The sequence below is a fragment of the Etheostoma spectabile genome, chromosome 13 (assembly GCF_008692095.1).
Source record: "Etheostoma spectabile isolate EspeVRDwgs_2016 chromosome 13, UIUC_Espe_1.0, whole genome shotgun sequence".
NCBI classification, from domain to species: Eukaryota; Metazoa; Chordata; class Actinopteri; order Perciformes; family Percidae; genus Etheostoma; species Etheostoma spectabile.
In genome coordinates, this window is record NC_045745.1 from 5,612,698 (window position 1) to 5,623,880 (window position 11,183).

An 11,183-nucleotide genomic window follows, 5' to 3' on the forward strand; every position below is an offset into this window, starting at 1 on the left:
AAAACTAAAGTATGTGTGAGGTATGTTTGACAATGACTGCTTTTATAAAACTGTGATAACACGCCATTTAAATCAACAAATAATGACTATTTTAAATAATTACCTTATTAATTAAATGTGCCATGCTCCATATACTGTAGGGAGTATATGGAGCGTATTGATTTTCAACAGCTGCTGAAAAAAGTTACTAAATGATAAATAATGACTTGCTTTTTGATTAAATGAATGAATGAACTCCCATGAGGTCAAAGGAGCACATTCATCAGTTGTTTGATGCGAGGCATGACTCAGCCAATTAGACCTGAGGTGTCCATGTTAATTACTTGACAACAGACTTAATTCTAGAAAGATGCTGTGTGACAGACAGGGTTTTTGCTTTTTATGCATTTAAGTGACACCAGATTTCTATCTTTGCATTGGTCACAAAGAGGTAAAGATGCAGGCATCAGATGCTCTCAATGTCTCAGATCTTACCCAGGACCATTTAAGAATTTTGAGACAGTATTAGTAGTTAAACCATAACAGGCCCTGACGTTCCTCGGACTACTCTACACCCCCATGTTAAATCATTGTACAGTACTGCAGCAGTTGTATGGGATCAGCTCAGGTTTCATTGCGAAGCACTGACAGATGTGTCATGTTATGAGGCGTGACGTGGCTGTGGAACCATTGCCCCCTCGCAGCTGTTGTCTCGTCAACACACAGCTAATCTGAGGAAAGGCTGGGCAACATGTCGGTCACGGTGTCTGGTTCGCAGCCCTCAGAACACACTTGTCTACATCTCCTCTGTCAGACTCCTTCTGGAGCTCTCTGTACTGTACTGTAGGTCTGGCACACTGGCAGAAGGGTTATTCCCCAGCAGCGTCCACACATCAACCTGCCATGTCAAACTGTGCCAGATGAAACCAGCCAATACAGACGCGCGAGATTCCACTGCAAACCAAATCCCTCTTGGTCTGTTTTTAATAAAGTGGCCATGTACACCAGCTGGTACCAGCCGGTGTACAAACAGTAGCCTACTTGCACATATAACGCTGTGCGTCAAGTCTACCATGTGATTTAAAGCTTAAGTTTTGTGTTCCACCCATTCAGAACTACAGTAGGACATAAATGCAAACGTAGCTGGATTTAAACTTAGGAAGTGTTCAGATTCCCACATTGAATATATACGGCTTTGACAAGAATAAACCATCCTTATCTTCCTGTGCTGTTTTTCAGCTTGTAGGCTCAATGGGACCAAAATGAAGGGCCTGCACCTCCATGTGTAATTGGGCCACAGCATAATCACATGTTTTCAAACCACAGCAACCAAAGCACTTTTATTCAGCATTGGATTCCCACACACAGTAGCAATATCTGCACCCTCCTTATTTGGCTTCATGTCTGCCTACCAGTCTTTTGTGCAGTGAAAATTGGCTGATCTTAATTAGCACCACTAAATAGACTCTTTTTTTCTGCTTTATTTAGGTTTGCATCTTTATAGGCGAGACGCTGCTTTTCCTGAACTGGGCCATAACAGCAGACATTTTAATGGTAAGTTCTGAGAACCTATACTTAGCCACTGGGTCAGTGGAAATTCCTGCAACCAACTACACCAAACTACACCAAACGGAGGCAATCTAATTAGACACAGTGTTGTGAGTTGACTGGTTTGGGTGGGGCTGATATTTCACCATGATTGATTAATACACTTTTCATGAAAACACATCTGATGTATGTTTTTAGCTTAAGTGAAAAGTAAGCTAAATGAAAGTAGTCTTCCAGTAAGGTCGGTGGACCAAAAAGTGCCTAAATTTGTAACAAGGCTGGAGACTGTGGTGAGTATGTAGAGAAGGAGATAAACCATTACTGACGTTTGAGTGACAGGTCTGCCTGGGGTGTTCTGAACCAATGAGGTGGCTTCTGTGTACATAACTGAAGAAGCAAGAGTGGTTTTAACATGGCTGAGTGAATCTTTCTACCTCTGTCTCATCATCACCTCACACCACCTCATGTATTTTTCCCCCTCCGTCTCTCTCTCTCTCTCTCTCTCTCTGTGTTCATTTGTCGTTCATCCCACGCGGAGAGCAACGGCAGTCGCCTTTCAGAGCTTCACCTCTCATCTCCTTGGTGATGCAGGAAGTCCGTACCTGATAGGCCTGGTAAGACTCTTCCAGAAGAATCTCAGGGTGTGTGTGGGGGGGGGGAATTTCCTCCCAGGTCATAAATCTCAGCTTCAGCGTGTATGTAAGCGGCCCGTTCATACACACCATGTATTCAGATACCAGTTCAGGCATTGCGTTAAGTGGGCCAGGGCAAAGTGAAGTACAAGCTTTTAGCACAGGTCTCAGGGGGGGTGGGGGGGGGCGGCGTTGTGATTCCACCGCTGCTCTTCAGGCTGTTAGTGGCGGTTTCTAGTAGGCCCACATCTGATGGCTCCCAGGAGGGGCCGCTGTTACTGATTGGTCAGGAGATGAGAGAGGAGTTCTTACTGGGAAGCTAGGCTTCTCAAGGTCAGGGTCACTCAACCCCCAACTGCCCCCCCTCCCTCCCCTTCCCCCCATGCATATATCCAGGGGGCTTGCTATTTAATGGAGTGTAAAACAGGATCCACCTCAGACTGTCGAGCTACATTCCTCTCATTCCCAACAGAGAATAAACCTGTCTGAAGTTAAATAGTAACTCCATGGAGGTACATTTTCCGAATGCTGTTTGGCACAAACAACATAAAACAAACATCAAAGACATACTGCATGTCTCATCCGAATGGTTAACTTTTCATATCAGTTTCTATGATGTGCCAGTAACTTTCTGGGAGAGAATACACTACCTCAGTGTTCCATTATGTTGTTGTTGTGCCTCTGGCTCACAGCCTAGGTCACGTTAACAGAGACAAAGTGGAAGTCTTTGATTAGTGAATTAACTGATGCTGGAGATCCACTGTCAGGACCTGACAGCCTGGCAACAGACGCAGCTGTCTGTCGAGCTGCATTCAAAGTGTCCTGTTTTTCCCTAAATGGAAGTGTTAAACTACTGTCGACGCCAGATAAAAGAAGCAGTAAGTTATGTCCAAGTACTGACAAGCTCTTTAGAAGACAAAAAAAAATCTAAATACTGGGAAACAGACTCCAACTCTGCATTGTTCCTGCAGATCAAATAAAATAAAAAAGGTGTCAACCTATATTCTCCAAACGTCCCGTTGACACAAGAGAGATACATTACTTTGAAATGCTGTGTGATTCAGTCGGGATCACTTTAATTCAAACTGACGTAATAATTGCAACCAGTCGTGAAAAGATTAATGGATTATTCAATCCACAGAAAAATGACTGACAGCTGTTTTGGTTCCCGATTAAGCATGTAAGTCATTTATTTAAACAAAAAGGATGACACTTCCTGGTTTCTGCGTCTTAAATTTGAGGATTTGTTGCTCCATACAGCAGTTTCATATCAATGAATTGATTAATAATGAATTATCTTTGGGTTTTGGCCTGTTGGTCGGAGAAAACAATCAATGTCAAGATGTCACTTTGGGCTCGAGGAACGTTTGACAGGCACGTTTCACCATTTTATAGACTGCGCAGTTAAATAGATGAATGATTAATTGATAATTAAAATCATCCTTAGTTACACCTTTAGTTTCAGCCTTACAACATGATATGCTCCCCAATATAATTGCTCTCATAATATTTCTACAAGTTTCAAATGTCAGACTAATGCAGCCCACACACACTGCCAGCCAGAATGACCCCGTCAAGGCCCCACAGTTCGCCAGTCCCCCAGGTTCTCCATCCAGCCTCCGGGCTCACGACTCCTCTGAGTGACATTCTTAATGTCCGGGGGTTTCTCACTCCTCCTCAAACCCCCGACCAACAAGGGCCAGAATGCTCCAAGTACGTCACCACTCACTGCCTCAGATCTTGAACTGAGGCTTAGCACGCGAGTGTGATGGAGTAGTCGTGACGCACGCTGAGTGCGGGCAGATATACAGTCACTTATGCACACTGGCACAAATCCTGTGAATGAGCAAAGTGGAGAATCTCAAGGAAAACAGACGGGTGGTTATTGCTAAGCAACCACAGGAGAAAGTGAGTGAGTCAGTCAGTCGTTTTGGTTCACCATTAGGTTTTGACATGTGCACCAAGCAGACCAGCAGACGATGTGCTCAACTCTACAATCCACATAGTTGCTTTTTGTGGGAACGCCTGCTAATATTGGTGCCCGAATGCCACACAGTTGCCACGTCCTGATGTGTAAAAAACAAAGTGCATCAGAAATTCTCCTGAGCTTGTAACAACATCCCCCCCCCCATCAGCACGTAGACCAAAACAGTTGTCACAGAAGAATCCCCCAATAACCACATAATGGACTCCTCTTGTTCTGCATGAGTAGGACATGTCCACGGGCAGAGTGGGTGGCAGGGAAACGCCAGGAACAATCTGTCAGCAATCTTCCAAGAAATTCCTTCTAGCTTGATAATTGCATACAGCAGCACACTATGTATTTTTAGCTAAGCTGTTCTGTTGCAAGTCGCAGGCAATTTACCGTACCTGGTGAAATAGCTCTACAGTGGCCACACACACAGCTGCTGGACGTACAATCACGTGTGTTTCATTTATTTCCTTCTGCTATCCTCACTCTTTCTCTGATCACTCCTCGGGATACGTGCATGCACATGAACACTGTACGCACACGTTTACTCCCTCCGACATCCTCCTGTCAGCAGTTCTCCAGCTCTCTCCGTGGAGAATCTCATTCTGCTGACGCTAAGATATAATGTGCTTGAGCCAGGGTGACCTATGGCTGCTCAGACTCTCACTCACACACAGACAAGAAGCCCCCTTCTGCTCAAAGCTACCATCGGCAGCCTCCTCTCCGTCCCGATCGTCAGGACAGTGATCTATGTTTGAGAGCTGCCTTGTGAGTGACGCTGGAAAGCAGAAATGGTCATTTTACACCCACTATTCTCCAGCTGCTGTTTTCCTCAGCCCCGCGCATCACAGACAGACAAGTGTTACCCAAGCCTTTGACAACAATACAGTACGAGCTATTAGCTGTAAAATCCTGCCACGCTTAAAACCGAACAGGGTGTCTTACATCATGCTGGATGTCCATTTGGTCCGTGATGAGACTTGCAGAGCTCCCACTGTATGAGTGAGTTGAGCATAGCGTGATGTGAAGCATGACAGGCTATTTTTAGAACTTTTGGTAGATGATTAGTTTGAATTAAATCTCTCTTGTCTGTGTTTGCCTATGTGCGTATGTGTGGTGGTTTTGCTGGTGGTATGTGTTTGTCATTGTGTATTTGTGTGCAGATCTCCGATGCCCTTCAGCAGAGCTACGCAACCTCGGCGCTGTGGCGGTTCCTCAGTCTGGGCTATGCCCTCATGCTCTGTCCCTTCATCATCGTCCTGGGGGGCATGTTTTTCCTGGCTACTGCGCTGTTTTTCCTGGATGACAGGGAGAAGGCCGAGAAACAGTGAGTGACTCAGACAGTGTATAACTCATCATTATTCATTTGTTATTTAGTCATTCTTTCTTTAAATATTTAAGACTTGCTTGAGATGTTCTGAGCGCCATAAATCCAAACACACCACCTCAGTGCAAGAGGCTGGAAAAGTAGCAATAATATTGGTGTTATTCTGAGTGCCATACAGACATAAAGAGGTTAGACAATTATATTGTCTCTAACCCAGTTGTGTGGTTTGAAGTCAGTGACAAGCTGCCCAGTGATGCTAACAATGGAGCTCAGATAGACCCAGAAAGCAGAAAGGCCCCAGAGCCAATAGAAAGTGCCAGTCAGCTACAGTAAAAGTGCTCCAGAGCTGACACAAGCTGTTCTAGCCATTCATTTGTTTAAGTGTGCTTACATAGACTTTTACCAACTACCTCCCTTTTAGTCAAGCATTCACATTTTCCTCTTTCAAACACCAAAAAACGTGACGACCCCAGAGGGCACGGTAGCTGGTCATAGCCTTAAAAGGCTAAAACAAACACACTCATCCGCTTTCAGATGGTGAGACATGACTTCTTGTTTCTTTCTGACTATTTTTTCCTACTTTTAGCACATTGACTTACTCCCCTGGTGGCAGCGCTCTCAGAAATGACTTCCTTCCTGGTGAAGATGAGGGATATTTTAAGACAGGATGGCAGTCTGATGTCTGATGTCTGTCTGCAGATAGCCTTGTCTTCACCCTGAGGAGTTTGTCGTTCCCACACCAAAACCCCTTATTAAGACAGATTCTTTGCACAATTTAGGCAGAATAAACATATTTCTAATCGTATGCATTGAAAAGGACAGTTCCAAATTTGCAAGAGAAATGTGGAAATTGAACTTCAAGTTTCAGTGGAAGTTTTTAATCCTGGGGTCGAGTTACCACCCAAGCCGTTACTTTCTCTGTGTAATGTTCCTAGTTTTAAAGGGGTGTCCGCAAAGGCCCGCTAAGCTGATGTGTGGCTTCTGTCGGGCCTGAGGCAGGAAAGGAAAGAGAAGAAATGCAGAACAATGACAAAAAGAACTGTCCCAGTCTTGCCGTCGTGCCAGTAATAGATACTAGTTTGTGGTCCAATTTGTGGTTTAAGCTATCTCACCACTTTACTGCACAGTGTGGGCAGATGGCACACGTTCACTCAAACCCATATCTAACCACAACCCCGTTGACTTTCACACTACATGCTGTAGGGCAGGGCTAATAGAGCAACATATGGAGTTAATAAGACTCAGATATGAGACACTTGGAGGATGGGAAGCTCGTTCCTGTCCTGGATGTGCTTTATTACAAATACAATGCTCAATATAGACACGAGGAGACTGGCTCGACATTTCAAGCTTATACAGTACCTTAATTAAACAGTTGTATTAATCGTTAATGAATCATTTACTAATGCTTCATAGATTAGATATAGATTAGAAGCTAATAACATTTTTGGTTGCCAGGTTGTGAAAAATCTCTCTGGCAATTGAGTCTTTAATAAAGACTATTAATAAAAGGCCAGGAGTTTGTCACTTTCTAATGAGCAGAGTCTACAGTTAGACATGTTAATAAGCCATTAATACACTGCAGTTATAAATGGTAATAACCAGCTTAATTAGAAACCTTTTCCTGAACCACATATATGCATCCAGTACACATGTATATTTGATATAACAACATTACACTGAGAAACATATTGAATACCAATCTTCCATCTGTATCTACAAAGAACTACCAGAATCAGAATAGTTAACTTTCCACCTTCACTTTATGCCTCACCTATAGATGGGTTAATCATGCACCAGCTTTTCAGATTGCATCAAGATTTGTATATATATAGCAAACATAGCTTTGCATACCTCACATAGTATACTAGAGGCCCCTGTGGAACCAAAGAGATTTGTACCAAACATCCCAATGAAGAAAAACTCAAACTTATACAGCAGCAGCTTTTATGTAACAAGCTGCAAACAGCACCTTAGGGACCAAGACATATGACAACATCCACGACATTGAACAACTAGGCCTGTTTCATGACTGGGGTATTTATATATTCCATTCACGCTATAAAGCCCCTGATTTATGAATTTCCCCTGACTTTACAGAGCGCTTTGCGGCTTTTTCCCCTCCTTTGAGTGTGTCCTCAGATATTCAATGCTATTTATAAAAGGCGCGGAGCCGAACAAGTTACTCACTGGAGCGCGCTTTTCTATTTTCAGCCTTAAAGAGTGCTTTATTTTTTCTAGGTTGTTAGCTTTTTTGGGCTGCAGTGTTGCCACTAATAGTCCACATTTACACTTAGCAATGTGTGACAGCACAACTGTCTCCTCTGCTGTGCCGGTGCGCTTTGACAGTACGAGATTCAGTGTGGGTCAGGGCAGGGGGGGCGCTGCAGCCTGGAGGATCAGCAGACTTTGACAACTGACAGACGGTGGAAGACAGTTAGCCTGTAACGAGCAAAACTGGGAGAATTTGTTGGAAAAAGAGAAAAATACATGTTAAATGTGATTTGAGAACATCTGTCTGAAAGCGTTTGTGGATCCATAAATCCTAAAACTATACCTCTCTCCTCAGGTTGAGCCAGATGACACGACCACCCTCCTCAGTCAAGGTATGACCAGGTAAATTGCCTTTTCTCCCAAAGCTGCTTTTACACTTTAGTGCTTTTCACATCAGCAGTTCTACAAGCAGTTTAAGTGTTTGCTAACAAAGAGACGGTTTTGGATCATCAACATTTATAGGGCTTTCTCCTCATTACCGGGGAAGCATAATGTAGAGCTCCTTTCAGTAGGAGGACGTCTTTCAGAACTTAAAAGACACTTTGACCCTGATGCTATCCAAAGCTTTATGCCATTGTAAACGCTGAAAGTGATACACGTTATGATACACACATGATTGATCTATGATCTATTTCCTATCTTAGTGTACTCAGGGAGTGCCCAGGCATTGTTAGAGTGCTGGTTATTTGACCAACTATCTGGCATCTTATCAAGACCCGAGCTGCCTTCCCTCCTTCCTGCCTTTATCAGACTCTCACACACGGTGCAAAGCCTCTCTAATGATTAACTAAGCAAAGAAAAGACACAATATTTGGCAGCACACCAGCCAACTCTGCACTGTAGGACAATGGGGAGCTACTGTAGTTGCCTGTACAGAATAACAAGATTAAACTGATTAGAAGGACAAGGTATCTCTTGTGCCTTTATGTAAAGGTCATCATGTTGAAGCCAAAGGTCAAGGTTTACCCTTCTTCTTATCATTTCTTTGTATCTCTATCTGGGTTTATTTGTCAAAAATGTACACAAAGTGCAGAAAATAAATGTGTACACTGCTGGGTTTATTATCACCGCCTTAATAATGCGTTATGTGTCTTCAGTGTGAAATGGAGAAGGTCAGAAAAATAGAACAAATCCCTTCCTTTCATATATATACAGTATATATGTAGCTTTCCTTAAAAAAATGCTTATTAGTTAATTTCTTGGTTTGCAAGGAATAAAAAATGTCAACAAAGACTTGATTATAAACTCACTGACATGTGCTCTTATTAGTGTTGCTTTTGTGATAAAATTGCAGCAACTTGTGAAACCCAGGAAGTGGAGGTGTGTGGGATTTCTTACAGAAAGGTTAGACTTCAGGCGAGGAAGCAGGGTGATCTGCCAGTGGCAACTCCCTGCAGTATTTGAAGGCAACAGTCGTCTTGGTGTAAAAACTTTACCAAGGTGTAATATCCTGCAAGCGGAAGACAGGATGATTCTATGAACACTTTGCTGATTTTCTCAAGCCTTCATTTACATTTCCAGATTTATTTCTGCCTTCCAGACAGCCATTAGATTCCATTCATTTCATTTAATTATACAGTGTCTACTTCCAGGGGCAACCAGCTGTTTTATCTATATATCATAAGGCAGCTATGATCATTGTACAAAAATTTATAAAATTAAAACTATCCTTTGTGTATTCAAGGACACTCTGTGATCTGACATTTGAGCATCTTGATGAGCTGATGAAAAGAAAAGGTCCAGCGTTATTGTCTTATTGTGCAACAGTGATGAATACAAAAACCATGTGGATTTTATTCCTAAATTCTTTATATTCCTTTCTTGTACTGTTATTAGACATAACTTATCTGTTGTCAGCTACAATTCAAATCTGCGTTGTCAAAGTGTCTTTGAATGTGCCAACTATGAGACTGTTCCAAACACTTTATGCTTGCAGCTGCATAACCACATAACCTAGTCAAACATAGGCCCAAGAAAATAAGATACATTACCCATCACAAGCAAGTCTGAAAGCTCTGCAAGTTGATTAGAAGGCAATGAATAGGAGGCCATGGCTGTCTTGAAGGCAGGAAATCAATCTATAAAAAGGTTGTGGCATGCTTTGGAAAATATTCTGGGGAAATATTCAGGCTAAACAATTTCTAAAATGGTTAAACCTTTATTGCATAATTGTTTTTATAATAATGAACATCTGTTACATTCAAGCAATTACCCAATGAGTTGATACAAAGCTAAATAAGACTATCAACTCCACACAACTCTCTCTGGATTTCTCAGTATGGCTATAATATGCAAAACCACCAGTGTGGTCTTTTACTGCAAGTACTGCAATGTCATTACCATTGGCAGGGTGACATTAGTATGCACAGCTAATGACAGGTGACATGAGAGGCTCCCACATGGCTGCCACACATCAGGTTTCGGCGGCACTTTATGCTCCCAGCCTGAGGGTTTCATCAGCTCTCTGTCACACACAGTGGCATTTTCCCCCTGCTGTCAAACAGGACTAATTATAGAGAGCAGTGATTACAGATACATGAGGTCAGGGTTGAATCCGCCCGCAAACTGATCGTTTCTGTTCTCAAGTGATCCACCGAGGAACTCAGTGGTGATTGATTATCAACAGATTTCTTTTTGGTGGATAATCCAATCATTGACGGGCAATATTTCCTCCCTTGGGTCTGACTCACAGATCAATACAGTTCACGGTCCATCGGTCTCTGATAGGCTATGATGTGAAGTGTTGTAGTCCAAACACATACTCCGAACACTGTTCCCAGAGGTACTACCCGCTGCTCTGAGAAACAATTAAGAAAGAAACGTAAGGAGGTAAAAGAACACATGCCGTTGTGTAGTGCTGCGGTAGATTAAAGGAGACTGTTTTACATTACAGAAAAGTGTTTGGCTCTAGCGAGCGGGTGGAAGTGAAGGAGAGGAATTTAGAGTAGGAGAGGAGAGACACACAGCCGCTGAATAAATGAGGATTAAGTGAAGCAGTAATCGCCTAAGATGTTATACATCGCCAGCTATTAATCTCCGGTGATGCAATCCCAGATGGAGATCTGATACACTGAGATCCAATTACCTTCCTCTGCAGGAGGAACCAGCCTCGGCTGACCAGATTCACCCCACGCAGCGTGATAACAAGAGGGCATCCCCGAGCTGGGGGCTGTCAAAAGATCAGCATGAGATCTGACAGCAGAGCTTCACACTCATTTATTCAGTAACCACAATCCCATTTTACATGGAGGAATCTCACATCACGAGGTCAAACTCCGTTTTAGTCACTGCCGTCCAAACTTAAAGTGTTAAAAGTGTTTATACAGCTGCAGGCACATACTTTCCTTCTTTGCACACTTATCATTCAACGGAAGCTCAGAGTCCTCAGTCAGCAGGGCTGAGTGGGCTCGTAGGCAGCGACCACACACACACACACACACACACACACACA

The 11,183-nt window shown here is 43.0% G+C and overlaps 1 protein-coding gene across 3 annotated transcripts in view; it reads left to right on the forward strand.

Annotated features, from left to right (window-relative positions):
* The window catches only part of spns2 (SPNS lysolipid transporter 2, sphingosine-1-phosphate), a 67,835-nt gene that overhangs the window by 52,878 nt on the left and 3,774 nt on the right, over positions 1 to 11,183 (forward strand). The window contains exons 9-12 of one of the 3 annotated variants that reach the window (XM_032533488.1): positions 1,468 to 1,533; positions 2,043 to 2,141; positions 5,295 to 5,458; positions 8,028 to 8,074. In XM_032533488.1, coding sequence (XP_032389379.1) covers positions 1,468 to 1,533; positions 2,043 to 2,141; positions 5,295 to 5,458; positions 8,028 to 8,070 — 372 coding nt within the window. In that variant the 3' untranslated portion in view covers positions 8,071 to 8,074. The remainder of the gene's footprint in view (positions 1 to 1,467; positions 1,534 to 2,042; positions 2,142 to 5,294; positions 5,459 to 8,027; positions 8,075 to 11,183) is intronic. The other 2 variants (XM_032533487.1, XM_032533486.1) reach the window with 2 other exon arrangements.